Below are 15,870 nucleotides of genomic sequence, written 5' to 3'. Positions count from 1 at the left end.
CGTGTGGCTCTTATGAATGACAGATGCATCACAGTTTTATGAGCTTGTCCAACACAAATCAAAGATTAGGATGTACTGTTCAAATTTGTTATTCATTCAGTGGTGCAATACTAACTCAATACTCTATTTAATATTGTATTGCTCTCATGCAGTGTTTAATATTTTATATTGTTTCAACATTTAGCGTTTGTAGTGCTTTATACATATGAGAATGAACACAACAGCAAAGCAAGTTGTGGGCTTGGGTCACTGAATGCATGCAAACTACAAACGTGGCTCAAATTTAGCCTACTACATAAATGCAAAGCAAACTATCAGCTGTTGAAGACACATAACCGGTCACGTTTTTTTCATTGTATTATCAATCTTTTCATCTTCCACAATAACATGCACACACACACACACACACACACACACTCTGTCTGATGGATTTTCTTAGAAATCTTTTAGTCAGAACGAAAATATTATTTAGATCAATGCATTGCAGATCTTTTTTTAAAATCTCCTGACAGCACCAGACAAAAAAAAGTGTAAGGAGGGGAGTGATCAGCTTTCTGCATCACCTGTATACATTTGAAGCCAGGCCCCTCAGCCAAATATAACAACCATTTTAGTAAAAATGGACAATATCATACTAAGACCTTTTCCTAATATTGATAAACTATTGTGGGAGCAACATTTTAATGTGCAGTAAACTAGCCATAAATACATTTTCTATACTACTTATCCTCATTGCTTTCGCGGGCAAAATGAAGCCTTCTGCCACCTGACCTTGGGTGAGAAGCACGGACAATTTAGTCTTCAATTAACCTAACAGGCGCGTTTTTAGAAAGAGGGAAAACATGCAAAAATCTCACAGGATGGTCCTATCCATTTTTGAACCCCCAGTCTTAGAACCGTTATGCAAACCATTCATCTGTGTCACACATTTTGCACAATATACCTCAAAAGCAGGATTTCTGTACAGCAGTGTTGCCACACACAATCAAATCTACTGTAAGTATCTTTTTTAATCCTTAACACCAAGAAAAAAGCTAAAGCTCAGCTATACTTCGTGACCGCAGTTAAATTCCGAAAGACGACTAAGACATCAATTAATTTTCACTGATGTTTAATAAAACTCTTGATAGGATGTCGTGTTTAAAAAAAGAAGAGACGTGAAATTTGAGACACATAAACAACGATCACTGCACAGCACTGGGTGGCACAGTACTCCAGGCCAGAGTGGTCCCTCACATGATGGGTTGGGTCTCTCGGATGAGCCACTCCAGGGCCTCTTTTCTGCCTTGACGTTCCAGCTCCGCCCCCACAACCTCGCGGCAAGTCCTGTGGTACTCGTTCACCCAGTCCCGCTGCCACGCACAAAGACACACAAATGTCCTTTTAGTATACACGGCACAGCAAAAAAAAAGCAAAAAAAAACCTACAGGTCTTAGAGTGGAAAAAAAATCCTGAGGCTGAACTTTCTCAAGCTGAGTGAGGAAAATATGTCCTTCTTGTGACAAATTTCTTTCATGAGTGTGAAATGGTGTTAGACATGGTGGGTAATGTTTACCTCTTTCTGGGTGAGCAGCTCTGTGATCATCATCTTGACTTGAATAGGAACTAGAGTCAAGGGCTCAAAGGTCAAGCTACCTCTATTTCTGTAATTGTACTAAAGGAGAGAAAAGAACACAATGTCATAGTTGAATCATGCTCATCCAAATAAAGAAGAACTTGGTTCGTTTTCAGTTGAAAGTCTTACTTTGGGCTTAGTTGGCACAACAAGAACCACATTTTCAAGCCGGATACCAAAAGCGCCGTCTTCATAATAACCTGGTTCTACGAATTAAAAGAAAAAAATGTACAGTGCATTTAAAATAACAGGGGGAAAAAAAAAAACATAAAAATGAGCATATGAGTATTTAGGGTGACCACAACCAGTTATGTTTTTACTTTAGCGTATGCTAAAGGCTATTGTGATGACAGTTAAACAACAATAAACAAGACAGCGACCCAACTTATTTTGCTCGATCCCGGTTGTGTCAATGTAGTAAATTTGTATCCCCTGTCCTTGCAACTAGAGTTAAAACATTTCCAGATACCGCCTAAACGTGTTTATTTTATTTATTTTGGGGAAATCTTTTTCATAAATCAAACTCAAATGGCACAAATCAGAATCACATTGCCAAAAATGCTTGGATTGTGTTAAGTGTGAATATATTACGCAGGAGATGGTCCTAGTTCTAAGGCAACTGTGTGATTAACATACGTGTGGCCAAAACAATTGGTGTCGAGTCATACCATCGCTGACTATCATGCCGGCCTCAAGAGGTTCATCAGCGAATGTCTTGTAGCTGATGCCGCAGGGCCCCTCGTGTACATTGAGAAAGCAGCCGACGCCGTGACCTGTACCATGCAGGTAGTCGAGGCCTGACTCCCACAGGGCTGCTCGCGCAAACGAGTCCAGCAGGTGGCCTTACATTGGAAAGAAGACAATATTCGAGCGGTCAGCCTATTCCAATTGACTTTGAGGCAGAATACATTGGGATACTCAAGCATGGGGAGAAAATGCAAACTGAACCGGGACTTCTTGAGTGAAGCGGATATGCCAGCCTGTGCAAAAGTGACACATTCGGATTCTGATCAAATCCCTCACGCACTCATCATCAGTCAGTTTACTGCACGCACACATGCCTCTTGCAAAACCTGCAGAGTGCAGGAAAGCTGCTAAATACATCATGTTTTGCACCTCTTGATATTTTGCACAATCATCCTCATACGCATACAGTTTTTTCCACTCTATAATATGCTCAGAATGTAAGTCTATTCATTTATTAGTGGTTCATTATTACTGCCCTTATTATTCTTTGACTGTTTTATTGCCTACATTATTATTTGCTCGATTGTGGAATGTTGTCGGCTCCCGGAAGTGAGCAGAATAAGAATTTCATTGTGTAGTATTACTATGCATATGAGAATTGTTTTTATTTTATTTATTTATTTTTTGTTAGCTGTGGCCCCTTTGACAGACCACTGGAGCTTTCTTAACTTTCTTTTTTCTTTTTAATATATTTAATACCTGACAAACTAGCACAACAGGAGTAAACAGTGGGGGATGTGTGGGTTGAACAAGTTCTCATGCAAACTCAATTTGAAGTGGTACCTTTGGTTCCATTGGGGAAAACCGCAGCACTGACAGCAATGTGTCCTTTGAGTACATAGGTAAAGCATTCCTTGAAGAACACAAAGAAATGGTGTCATGTCAGGCACACAACCATGAACCTGCTTTAATTATAGTAACGGAATTAGGTTATGGCATGTGAAATACTACTGAGAGGGAACTTCACCTTCTCATATGCAGATGGTGTTCCAAAGTGCATGGTGCGGGTGACATCTGTGGTTCCGTCACTGCCAGAGAGCAGACAAGTCAAACCGCATGCCAATCATATTGCAGCGTGTGAACAATTAGCTTACATGTATTGAGCTCCAGAATCAATGAGATAAACCTCATTGACGGTGAGCGTCCTGTTGGTCTCAGGCAGAGGCCTACAAAGACAAGACAGGTCACTTGTATTACAAACTCAGAAGAAAGCAAACCTGCATCTGTGCCTTTTCTGACCTGTAATGTATGATTGCTGCATTGGGTCCAACGCTGGAGATTGTAGGGAAGCTAAGGCCGACGAAATGTTTCTGTCGGCTGCAAAAAAGACAAACCACAATTTTTCCATTTGTACGTCCGTTTTTCCATCCATTCATCCATGATGAAGGCTTTCTTCATTCTGTAAAGGAAGCTAGAACTCCAGGAGAGCCTTTCATGAGACAGCTTTGTAAAGCATAACATGAAATTGGTCTCACTGAATTTTCATTGTTTGAAAAAAGTGAAAAACAAGCATCACCTGCGTAGTTCCTCAGCCTTGTCAGCAGCTGAGATTTCTGTAACACTGCCTTTTGGAATCTATAAAACGATTAAGATGACAAAATCACAGTAAATGCAGTAAACAACAGTATATGTTTCCCCAGGTTATGCCTTGGGGAAACATATACTGTTGTTTACTGAGGAGGTGTTAAACATGCAAGTATTGTATTTCAGTTCAAGCATGACAACTAACAGCGAATCGGAAAGTTCAAAAGAACATGTCAAACTGACAGTGGAGAAATATTAAGCCTCCACCTCACGGTAGAGAGTGAAGGATCCTTATGAACGTACCCAGTATTTCAGCTAAAGTAAAAAAAAAAAAAAAAAAAAAAAGATAAAACTACCTCTTTTTCCAACCAAGCAAAGAGGTCACACAGAGCGACTGCATCCTTGATCTGTTAGGAAGAAGAAGAACGTTTATGCAACCCAAACAAAGAAATGGATGCGTTTTATGTTAGAAAGTAAATGCATACGCGGATTTATTCAAAGTTCAAAGTTCAAAGTTCAAAGTTTGCTTTATTGTCAATTCTACCACATGTGCAAGGACAGGCAGAGAATTGAAATTTCGTGACTCTCTAACCTTAGTGGCAAGTAAAAATGAGCTAAAGAAAAGTAAATATATATAAAAATAGACAACTGTAAAATCTGACAATATCTATGAACAAAACACAAAATAAAAACAGGTGTGCATGGTTGTGCAAAAAGGGATGGTTATATAAAATGACTAGATGACTATTGGGATTAGAAATGAGCCAGATGATCTTACATGGGCTGTTTTCATGCCTTGAATCTCTGTGCTGTTCTTCACCGCCTTGGCCAGGCAGAGAGGGGTATAAGGAATGGGTGACCTGTGTGCCTGTACACACAGCAAAATTTAACTGTCGCTGTTTGAAAAGATTAAATTACAATTAGAGGCACTGGATAATGCCGATGTAAATGTGGCTTTTGTAAAGGCAGACAACTCTACGAAACCTGCAATTTTTTCAAACACCTTTTACTAGATCATGCTGAGAAGATTGGGAGGCAATGAATGTATGTTCCTTGAAACCGAGATGTCTGTGAATGTGTTTGTTCTCGTACAGGCACAAATACTTTGATAATGATTGTAATCTGAACCGGCATTGCAAATCAAATCAAAACAAACCTCTTATCGGCTATCACGTGAAAGTCAAACTAAGTCTTCATGGAAGCAAATATGCAGCTTCTTTTAACATCCTTAGCCATAACTGTAAATATACATATTTCTTAAGTAGTTCTGTTTCCATCCATCCGCCCATCCATTTTCAAGAGTCGCTTTTCCTTCTTAGCACAAAAAAAAAAAAAAATACTGCCTATGCACTCTCTCACCTTGGGGATAACCTGCGAGAGAGCACAACTGGCCTTGTCACAGATCCACACTTTGTCCTTGTGGCCAAGCGTGGCGCAGATGGCCCGAAGCTCGGTGAAGACCGATTCGTATGGGAACGTCTGAATATGCATTTCAGGCTTGCTGGGCGTGTCCAGCTGCAGATGCTCTCTCAGTGTTGGCTCGGCTAAACGCTTCATGTCCGCAAAAAGCCTGCAGAAATATTCAAGTAAAAATCCTCTTTATTAATGTATTTTATTAATTCAATGAATTTGGATCATTTTTTAATGCAGAAACTCACCTCATAACCTCTCTCATATTAAAGCTATGAACAATTTTAAGGGCTTTTCTTTTGTGCTCCCAAAAAGACCTGCAATAACTTAAATGAATGAATAAAATGTATACCAACCTTATTGTGTTCATGCCCACAATAGTATAGGCAAAAAAGACAGGGTTATACTCAATATCTGCGCCACGGAGGTTGAACAGCCCTGGACAAGAGAAGAAAACCACCATAAATATCAAAATGATTGATAATAAATTGAATTATTCAAAAACTAGAATGTCCGTCACGTATTTTCTATGTAGTCATTCAAAGGCCTGTAATTAAGAGATATTTAGCTATGTTTATCTTAAGTAAATTGAGAACAAATAAGCATAACTGCAACTGTGGTAATAATACATGCGCATCTCGATGAGCTTGATTATTCCTGAAATGCTAAATAAATTCAATTCAGAGATTACAATTTATTACATAGACTCCTTAAACACAGTCCAATTCTTGTCAACTTCTACATTACAGTACATTTTGATTTGGTTGTTTCTTAAGTCATTTTGCAGCTAGTGAATTTGCTTTCAACTGTAATCATTGTATTTTTCAAACTATAAGACACTTAAAATCTCTAAATTTAAAAAAATACATTATTTAATTAATTAAAAAGAAATCATCAGTTCTCCTTGTAATTTTGTTTTAGGGAGAGGGGCGATTACCCAATTATTCAATGGAATAATCTGTAAGATCATCAATTTTAAAAAGATCCGATCGTGACAGTAAGATATTCCATTTTCAAAAAAAGATTCAAAAGTGATGGTAATTTCATGCTTGTGCCTAGTGTATATATGTGATAAATGAACCTTCCTTTTTGTATTAGCCTACTCAAATGAATTCCGTTTTGGCAATTCTGTATTCAAATTGATTTTAAATGATGATAAGTGATCCTCTGCAGACACCTGAGCAATTCCCCTTCAATGTCCATTTAGTCTGAATGCAAGCTGATGACAATCACAATCACTGTAATTAAGCATGAACACTGCAAGCAACAATCAGACCTTTGGGCTCTTGAGGCACGGTCAACAAGGTGCTCGAATAGACATGAAGTGGTATGCGCCCCTGGGTCCTTGGATCGTGATCATGAATCAAAGCTGACGTATGCAAGAGATTTGACACTGCCGCATGCGTGAAAAATTGGCAAGAGTTAATGAGGATTGTCTTCTCTTGATTTAAAATATGGTTATTGCAAGTGTATCTTGTTTTACATCTAATCTTAATTATATCTAATTAAATGCAGGCGAGGCTGAGTTATTTTTAAAGTCTAGTATTCGTGGTTTTTCATTTACCGAGTTGTCCATGTACATTTTTTTTTCAATCTGTTTGCTGCTACATAGTTATTGATTTACACCAGCAAGTGACACAGGAGTGAAAGTCAACTTCCATCCCCCATAGGTGGGACCATTGTTAGAAAAAAAAAAAAAAATCCCCTTTCACTTTATATACCTTTTATATTTTCCTACTGGAAAAATCCAGCTCCCGTCTGCTTCTGTGAACTTTTTGTACTGTGCTGTCCCAATACTTCAATTAAAGCTAGATGGCTCAGATCCAGTGGGAATTTCGCCTGATTCCATTGACCTTGTGAGAGTCATCAAAAATGTCACCCATAAACCCAATGTCAAACATACATAAATATTAAAACCAAACTATTTTGGTCTTACCACTATTTTTATTCAATTAAAGCCTTATATGTTATATCAAGCCAACCTGGTTTTATTGCAGCTACAGTACACTTCAAATCGATGGAAATATATTCATTGCATATGGCACAAAATAACGCCGCTGTTAAGGAATAACTGCACTTCAGGATTATTTTTTTTTTGCTTTGTGGAAAAATTAAATGAAAAAGGACATTTATTTCAACTGATATCCATCAGCTAAAAATAAAAGTCATGTAAATGGTTTGGGGCAGTTATAAAAATTTTCTAATGCAGGATCATGTTGATGAGTAGATGATGAGTAGAAATACAATAGGTAGTGACACTAAACATCTTTTCACTTTCGCTAGCACCGAAAAAAGCCCGACAGCTAACCTGAATTCCAATGGCAGTAATCCAATCAAATGAAGAATACACCTCGGCAGTTCAAGAGATTCGCATGACTGAGATACTTACATGCTATTTCATCCAATGCTGTGGCAATGAAGCAGGATATTTTTCGTTCCGTCATTTTGGCACGTAGCGCTGTCACCTTGTCTTGCCACGACATACCTACAGTATAAGAAAGAATGTAATCATGTGGTCTAGATCTCATCTGCAATAATCACTTAATGCAATTCTTGTATGACGAGTTCCAACAAAGAATATCAGACAAAACACATGACTAGCGGCGTGAAAGATCAAGGCCAGACTAGCAGAGGTGGGCAGTTTACTTTTTTTTTTGCTGGTACGTCAGTCGTCGGTGCACTGCCCCTGTTCTGTCATCGTCAGTCGGCCATTTTTTCAAGCTGAAAATTGTAATCGTTGGTCCGTCGCTCTATCAGCCAATTGTCGAGCCGTAATTTACTCTGTCATCATCGCTCCCCTCCCCCTCATCTTCATCAACCCCCGCACTCCCAAAAAATAAGCAATCAGTTCCACTAGGGAGCATACATATCAAACAGCATGTATGTTCAATGTGTTCGGTTGGTACTAGACCACAATTAGCGATCAGAACTACTAGAGAACATACACAAACCATTGTGATTCAAGTACACACCGCTCTGAAATCATTTTTAGATAGAGTAACATAAAAATTCAATAATAAAATTCATGTGTGTCACATATACTCATCTAAATGAGCAGAAAATTCTCTTCTTTTTATTTCTTAATGTCTAACCTTGATTTCCTGTCTAAGTGCCAATCAGAGTAAGATTGCCCCTTTTCAATTATGTGCCCAATGGTTACTTGAATGCCGTTACCTCTTTGAGCATCCCAGAATGCTTTGCTCAACTGTGTGCAAGCTATTTATTCATTCAAATCATATTCATGCAAAAACACACACAAATCTCTTAATAAAGCCTCTGTTTTTCAGGGGTTGCACGGTGCCATAGGCATATTGCTGTGTTCCGGTGTGCATGCCCTCAAGCAATCATTTCACAGCGATTTCAGCAGTGGATATAGGATAAAGATTATTAATCGAGAGAAGTTCACTGTCACAACATGCAGCAGAGTCTCAGTATTTGGAGTAAATAAATTAGCCCAAAATCCTGACATGAGTACATCGTTCAACTTCCGAGGCTAAGTGTCTGTGGTCGAGTCACCAGACCAGAAGGAGTGTAGTTTGCAGCAACTACTGATCATTATCACACTTAAGTTATTTCACTGCACTCAAACAAACAATGTAATACAAGTGCGACATTGAGCATTTACACACCAAATTAAATCTTAATAAGAGAACCACATAATAATGTGTGGTTACTCTTCCACAGAAGAGTAAGAAATGTCTGCTGAGTCTGCTCAACAAGAAGAAAATGACAACAAAGAAGTTATTGACATCGGAGTAGCTAACAGCCGGCTCCACCCGCAAGTTTTGTCATGAAATAATGTTGGAACATATAAAAAGATAAATAAACTCAAGAAAAAGAAAGTGAAAAAGATTTGATGCTGACAGACCTTGACTCTATACTCTTTAACGTCAAAACATTAAGTCAGGGCTTGGTACCAATTCCTCGCAAAAGGTGGAAAAACAGTGTATTATTTGATGCATATTGTACAGACCCGTGTACTCCAATCCCAAAGTACGAAGCTGTGTGCTCGGTCTTTGTGGACGGTCACTCCAAACCACATCAATGAGGTTTTCCTGCACTGCTACGAGAGAGTGGCCCGCGCTGGTCAGTGCCTTGGACATTGCTTTCCACTGATCTGACAGGGAATGCAGACAGGAAGAAAAAGAACACATTTAACGCATACAGGTCATGTAAAAGTTTAAAACTCAGTAAGAGTCAAAAGTTTGGAAACAAATCCTCATTCATAGCGTGCCAATGTGCATCGATTTTTTATTTATTTATTTATTTTTAATTGGGCTATTTGCTTGAGAACTTTACTTGAGCAAAGCACCCTCAGGATCTCCAGCAGTGATTTTTGAAAAGTGAAATGAAATGACAAAACACCTGCAGCAATAATCCAAGGGTCGACTCCCACTTTGGAATTCTCTGGCAGGACACTTATCAGCCAGTCCTCCTGAGAGGGCGTCTCCTTCAGCCCTATTGAAAAAGTGCATTAGTTAGGCATGAAATATACTTAATTTGTAGTTATTCCAAAAAGCTTCAATACTTTTGTCAATAAAGGCTGGGGTGTGACAATTCGTGTACTGTGAACTGTACATGGATTTATAGTACTACAATGCAACTACATCGTTCTGTATTCAAGTTCAGTACATTCTAATTCACAAGTGTTATATATACCCCCTAACAAACAGACTTTGTAAATGCAGTGACTCCAAACAATCTGAGACTTAACTTATGGACATGAGGTTGTAAATTACCCATTTTCATTAGAGTCCAGTTGTTGTCCATCTGCTGGGAGGCCTGAAGGAAATAACGCCCATCAGTCCACATGGCGGCGTACTGCTCTGTGACGATGGCTGTACCTGTACGTCGCAAGACCCACTCATGATTCAAAATATAATACCACAAGCTCACTGTTGTCTATAAATAAATATATATATATATATATATATATATATATATATATATATATATATATATATATATATATATATATATATATATATATATATATATATATATATATATATATATATATGTGTGTAGCTGCAATATAGAATAATATTTTGAAAATTACTTAAAAAAATATTCCATTCAAATATACTGCAAGTTAAACAAAGCCGCATTGTCTTTGAATGTACAATAGGGGATTAAAAAAAATCGTCAGAGACAGTAACATGCATTTAGTTCAGTAATTCTTCGCTTGTATCACTCCACTGTCAGAATCACGCTACAAGATATACTTGAGTATGCATAAAGTCTCATAAATCAGAATGCAAAACATTCATTATGGGATTCAAATATACTTCCCATAAGTATAAAAGTATACTTGAAGATATATAAAGCTGAAGTCATTCAATGTAGTGATTAAAATTGCAAGGCAGGTCTGGGAGTTTCTCTAGCGTTCCAAACATTGCTTGTTCATTACTGGCACAAAAAAAAAAAAAAAAAAAAAAACACAACCCACATCATGAAAAGATACCTGCTGAGCCGTTGAAACCACAGATAAATTCCCGCCTGCAGTCACATGGTGCAATGTATTCACTCTTAAAGACAGAGGAAATACAAACGTAAAACATGAGGCGACCACATAATTAACAATCAGAGCAAAGCGATCCTCAGCCTGTATGCCATCTTTAGCGATCTGTCCTACTCACATTGTAATATACAGGGGGCGGTAAGGAGCGATAATTTGGTTTAAAACCTCATACAAGCAGAAAACTGGTGTAGAATTACACAATCACCTCTGTTGTGAGTTCATAAAAAAAATGTCATTTGTAGTAAAGGTGACACACCTGTGAAGAAGTAAAAATGATTTACCTGGTGGGCATCACCAGATGGGATAATATAAGCTTGAAGAGGCTCAGAGACATATTTACAATTCTTCATCACCTGGCGGAGATGCCTGAGCAGCTCTCCTGTGATCTTTGGTGACATGCTTTTGTCTGAATGGACAAGGACGGCAGAAAATTAATTCATTCGGCTGGAAGAAAAAAACAGCGTTTATGCTATGTATCCGAATGCATGCAAAGTATACAAGCAAAAATAAACTTCAATGATCAAGTCTTTTTCAAGTAAAATCGGAAGCATTGACATTACCAGACATTTTGAAAGACATGGAGACTTCGGACGACTGTTGGAGTGATTCACTCTAACTGGCTGTCTATTAACATGGAGCTCACAGGTAACACCTTGATCTTTAACCCCCTGTGACATGCTGATTCAGCAACAGAACTCTTAAAAACAGTATACTCAAACCAGTGTGATAATTATCTTTTTATTGAATAAGCATTGCTTATTTTAGTCTGTATTTAAACGTCTCCGTCAGAAGTTTGCATGGTTGTGCTTGACAGGAGTGGATGAACTTTGTAATTATGTAAAGTACCATATGTAGTCAGACACACGTCATTATTTTGCTTGCCTGGTGTAGGTATTCAAATTTGGAAACACACCCTTAAGAAATGATGTAGGGCAAATCTCCAGGGCTTGTTAATAAAACATGAATACCTTTCTGACAGTATCGGATTTATGGGTGAAAGCTGGAGCCTATCCCAATCTAAATATGTGTAATCTTCAATAGAAGTGCCCCCCCCCCCAAAAAAAAAAAAATCCATATATGAATAAATATTGTCATTTACTACAATTCAGAATCAGTTTAAAAAAAAAAAAAAGATGATTATTAAAAAAAAAAAAAAAAAACGTTCATCTGACAAACAATTTAGAGTCCTAGTTTGGCATACAAACTAGAAACTTACTTGGCTGCACACAAGACACAAACTGACATCCAAAATATGATTTGAATAACGCTGGCGCAGGTTATTCGCCTTCATTCCTTCACTGTTCGTGGTCAAAAAACATGACAGCCTCCATCTGAACGGCGCTCCCTATGTAATATTATTAGCGATTAACGTATTAGCGCACAACATATTTATACACATTTTAATGACATTTAAAACGTGCTTTTAAAATGACAATGACTGTCTAAATATTACACATTGGTCCTTTAAGCCTACAATGAAATCCACTTGACTGTGGAATGGAAAATATGTGTGAAAACGCTTATCAAAAGTAATCCTGTAGCACTGTACAGTTATGGTGCATGATGACACGTGCATGGTGGCTTTAGGAACGTTTTGTGTTTTCTGATGTCGTAATAATGACGTCATTATTATACAGCATAAAGCGATGAGAATTTTTACATCACTTTACCTGACGTTTAGGATTACCACTGCCACAGCCTCAATCAATAATGTAATCGATTTATACAGCATTATTGATTGCAATGAATCGGAGATTCGTACAGATGTACCTAATGCTGTATCTGAAATGATGCGTAATAATGTAGGTTCACTTCTCCGCCACAATAACGAACGCTCAATGCGGGAAAGCTGCCAAATGACAGCCAATCACGTTGCAGGCTTCTTCATCGGTGAACCTCACCATTGGCTAATCGCTCCGCATGCAATTGACCTTTGCAAGTTGGCGTTGATGGAACAACGTGTATCTTTTGTAGCTCATCTGTTGTTGTTGTTGTTTCGCATACTCAATGTAATAAAAAAAATATATCACGTGTTCTGAAAATTAAATTCAATGTGGCGGAGTGAGTTAGTTTTAAGGCCAGCAGTACAACAACAATATGATCGAGTGAAAGGGCGTGTTTGGAAAACCGAACGCCATCGGGATGTTTCTAACTCCCTGCATGTCGCCTCTAAGATTCGCTGGATCTGCTTTCAAAACGAACAATCGCTTGAATTGAAGTAAGAGACGTGGGATGAGCAAACGTGGAGCTCATTCGAAACTAGCCCGCATCTGCCATATGACTCGATTTGGGCCACCCTCCGAACTCCTGCTTCTTTTTACAATCAAATAACTCCACATGCAGTAGGTAAAATAATGAGTACACACCCGATATTTTCGCCTTGTGAACGTGGTTCTTTCGCTTATGTAGAAAAAAACCCAAGTGTCAACAAGAAGTCTTTAGGGTTTGGTTTACAAACACAAGGCAGCCATTGCGCTGGTGGCGTCATAGATCACGTGACTAGCTTGTTCCAATAGCTGTGGAGGGATGCGGCCTCGCCTCCTTTTTGTTTCTCTCTTTTCATTCATAAACGATTTTTTGTGTGTTTTATACTTATAGATTTCGCTAAAAAAAGCTTTCCCACGATGTGCTGATGTGCTTTTATGCTCAGCAATTATAACAATCGGGTTCTTGTTACAGTGCAGGTGGGTGTGAGGGAGGACTTTGAATTCAATGTGGAGGTGAACAGTGGGCCAGTGTAGAGCGAGAAGGATGGAAGGCTGTTTTGGACATATAGGGGCCTGTAGGTTCTGCCAGAAATCCTGATGAGAATTTTTCAAATTGATTAATTGATTTTGGTTCCTCATGTAGGTTGATGGATAAAACTTTCAAGAGATTTGAGATGAAGGAGATATTGGAGATGGCTCTGTAGTTTGACAGCTTCAGGATCAAGAGTGGGATTTATGAGGTCCTCGATGATAGCTAGCTAGACTAATGGTCTTTTTCCATTAGCCCCAATAGCCCCACACCACCGGAGTAAACCTGGCCATGCTCTCCACTCGACACTGCTTTTTGCAATGTGAGATTCAAAACACCAACAGAACATGACAATAACAGATGGTATTCCATTATTTAAATCAGGGGTTCTCAATTCATCGGCTAAAGTTGACCACATGAGATTACCCTGAAAAAACAAAAACCCTCAGCGGAACAACGAGAGTCAGCCATGAGTCGTCACTTAACTGTCTGGTTGTTTTTTGGTTGTTTTTTTTTTTTATAGCTCCTCAATTGAACATAATTTCAGAATAACACTGTGTTGTTTACATCAGGAGCTGATCACTCTGTAGGAGCAGAAGATTATCAAGTGGTAGAATATTGTTACGACCATGTTTGCGGGAGAAACTTAAAAAAAAAACATACTAAGGCCATTCATGTCATTTATTCTATGTTATGGTACAGTTTATTTTGAAGCACTGGCTGACCTTCTCACGACATCTGGCTGTTTTGCTATAATGCAGTGGCTTGACATTCTCCCGTTGATTTCATTGCACCTCTAGCTCAACAAGCTAAAAAAAATAAGATCTCATCCCATACCTATTAGTTACTGCCTGGTGAATATGTCTGTCCTGCCTGAGTCATTTGTAAAAAGTCGTTGTTTAGTAATATGACTTAAAGGAAATGCGTGTTTTTTTTTTTTTTTTAATGCAATGTATCAGTAAAATAGTGTGTTCATGAAATTGTGCCCCAATGACTTGGCCCCAAAGACGTTGAGATCAGATGCCACCTAGAAAAGAAACAAAAGGCTTCCTCCAACATCCCAGTGTGAACTCAAGAAGATAACATTCAAGATTTATGGCGCACTGATTTCCCCCTCTTCAAAAGAATGGTCAGCAAATGAAGGATTTTTGAAGACACCATCCCCACGCACACACCCATACTCACACACACATATGCACGTGTACACACACACACCTGCATTCCACAGTGGGACTACATCTCTCAAAAGTGTATTAGAACTAAATGTGGAAGTTGAATGGTTGCCATGTTCTGCTCTGACCTGTGGCAGGACTGGCCCGAGGCCTCGTGTACTTTCCCACTTTCTGTTTGGATTAAATCAATTGTTTCACTATGTTGTGGTATGGGTGATCTTTCAACAAAAACAAACACGCTAGGAACTAGTTTGACGCAAGAAGTTTTTCTAGGTTCCTTTCGACTGCCAAAAAAGACCATTTAATTTATTAGATTGATTCTCAGATGTATTCTCCTTTCAGGGCAACAATATGTGGTCACTCTTGATTTAAATACTATTTGTTCCATATTTTGAGCAATCTTGCAAATGCTTTTTTATATATATATATATATATATATATATATATATATATATATATATATATATATATATATATATATATATATATATATATATATATATATATATATATATATATATATATTTTATAAGTTTATTTAAAGACCTTCAATGGCCAGCAAGGACTTTTGTGTTGGGGCTAAAACACTATCGATATCAGTAAACTTGACCAACATTTACAGTCTACTGTAAATGATAACTTCTGTTCAAGTAAATTGTATTATTTATTCAAAACATGTTGTTTATATTTTGTTGCATTGTACAGCCCCTTGTGAAACAGAGAGGATAGTATTTTTTGAGACGTTTATTTGATTTTGAAAACACGCTTCCATCATCAAGTGTTGACTCAGCGCAGACACTGCCGGAGCCTTAAATGCTAAAATGCCGGCAAGAGGAGGGGGATCTCCACCATGCAGAAATACATTTTCTGAATTGCAGAGTTTGTTCAAATGAATTCCAAGCTCAAACGAGTCTTGGAGAAATTATACTTTTCACCTTCTGCAGACATATAAACTGCACAAAACAAAATCCATACTGACATAACTGCACACATAACACACATAACTTCACTTGGAACGAAGTAAAGCAGCCCTGTCAAACATTTGCCAGGCTGTCATACCTATGATAGTATTGCTCCCCAGCTTTACAACAGACAAGTACCCTACGACATAACCATCAAAATCACTTCAAAGACAGCAAACATCA

General features: G+C 38.1%; 1 protein-coding gene across 3 annotated transcripts; it reads right to left on the bottom strand.

Annotated features, from left to right (window-relative positions):
- Nucleotides 1–1,094: 1,094 nt before the first annotated feature.
- xpnpep1 (X-prolyl aminopeptidase (aminopeptidase P) 1, soluble) lies at nucleotides 1,095–13,313 on the bottom strand. Of its 3 annotated transcripts, none has more exons than XM_088420361.1 (21): nucleotides 13,184–13,313; nucleotides 11,099–11,223; nucleotides 10,761–10,824; nucleotides 10,036–10,140; nucleotides 9,662–9,754; nucleotides 9,270–9,413; nucleotides 7,686–7,781; nucleotides 5,704–5,734; nucleotides 5,545–5,622; nucleotides 5,246–5,456; nucleotides 4,665–4,754; nucleotides 4,243–4,293; nucleotides 3,879–3,937; nucleotides 3,602–3,679; nucleotides 3,457–3,528; nucleotides 3,330–3,390; nucleotides 3,146–3,215; nucleotides 2,284–2,457; nucleotides 1,745–1,821; nucleotides 1,556–1,654; nucleotides 1,095–1,352 (listed from the first exon to the last, which is right to left on the bottom strand). In XM_088420361.1, exons 2-21 carry the CDS (start codon nucleotides 11,213–11,215, stop codon nucleotides 1,233–1,235), a joined length of 1,890 nt encoding a protein of 629 aa, XP_088276487.1. In that variant the 5' UTR covers nucleotides 11,216–11,223; nucleotides 13,184–13,313; the 3' UTR covers nucleotides 1,095–1,232. The 3 variants fall into 3 exon arrangements, with proteins under 3 accessions (XP_088276487.1, XP_088276488.1, XP_088276486.1); XM_088420362.1 differs by having other exon boundaries at nucleotides 5,545–5,613; XM_088420360.1 differs by lacking the exon at nucleotides 5,545–5,622 and having other exon boundaries at nucleotides 5,653–5,734; nucleotides 13,184–13,223.
- Between the last annotated feature and the right edge of the window lie 2,557 nt (nucleotides 13,314–15,870).

Source organism: Hippichthys cyanospilos, chromosome 7, assembly GCF_059441005.1.
Source record: "Hippichthys cyanospilos isolate Australia breed blue-spotted pipefish chromosome 7, RoL_Hcya_1.0, whole genome shotgun sequence".
Classification (NCBI taxonomy): domain Eukaryota; kingdom Metazoa; phylum Chordata; class Actinopteri; order Syngnathiformes; family Syngnathidae; genus Hippichthys; species Hippichthys cyanospilos.
Note: the sequence above shows the minus strand (reverse complement) of the source record. Positions and strands in the feature narration are given on the sequence as shown.

What these genes read in the sequence shown, in the direction of transcription:
- xpnpep1 (XM_088420361.1), bottom strand. Translation starts at nt 11,215, where the DNA reads ATGTCACCAAAGATCACAGGAGAGCTGCTCAGGCATCTCCGCCAGGTG. An exon ending in AGCATTGGATGAAATAGCAT is followed by an intron (nt 5,735 to 7,685) that starts GTAAGTATCTCA and finishes TCTCTTGTCCAG; the next exon opens with GGCTGTTCAACCTCCGTGGC. An exon ending in AATATGAGAGAGGTTATGAG is followed by an intron (nt 5,457 to 5,544) that starts GTGAGTTTCTGC and finishes ATATTTCTGCAG; the next exon opens with GCTTTTTGCGGACATGAAGC.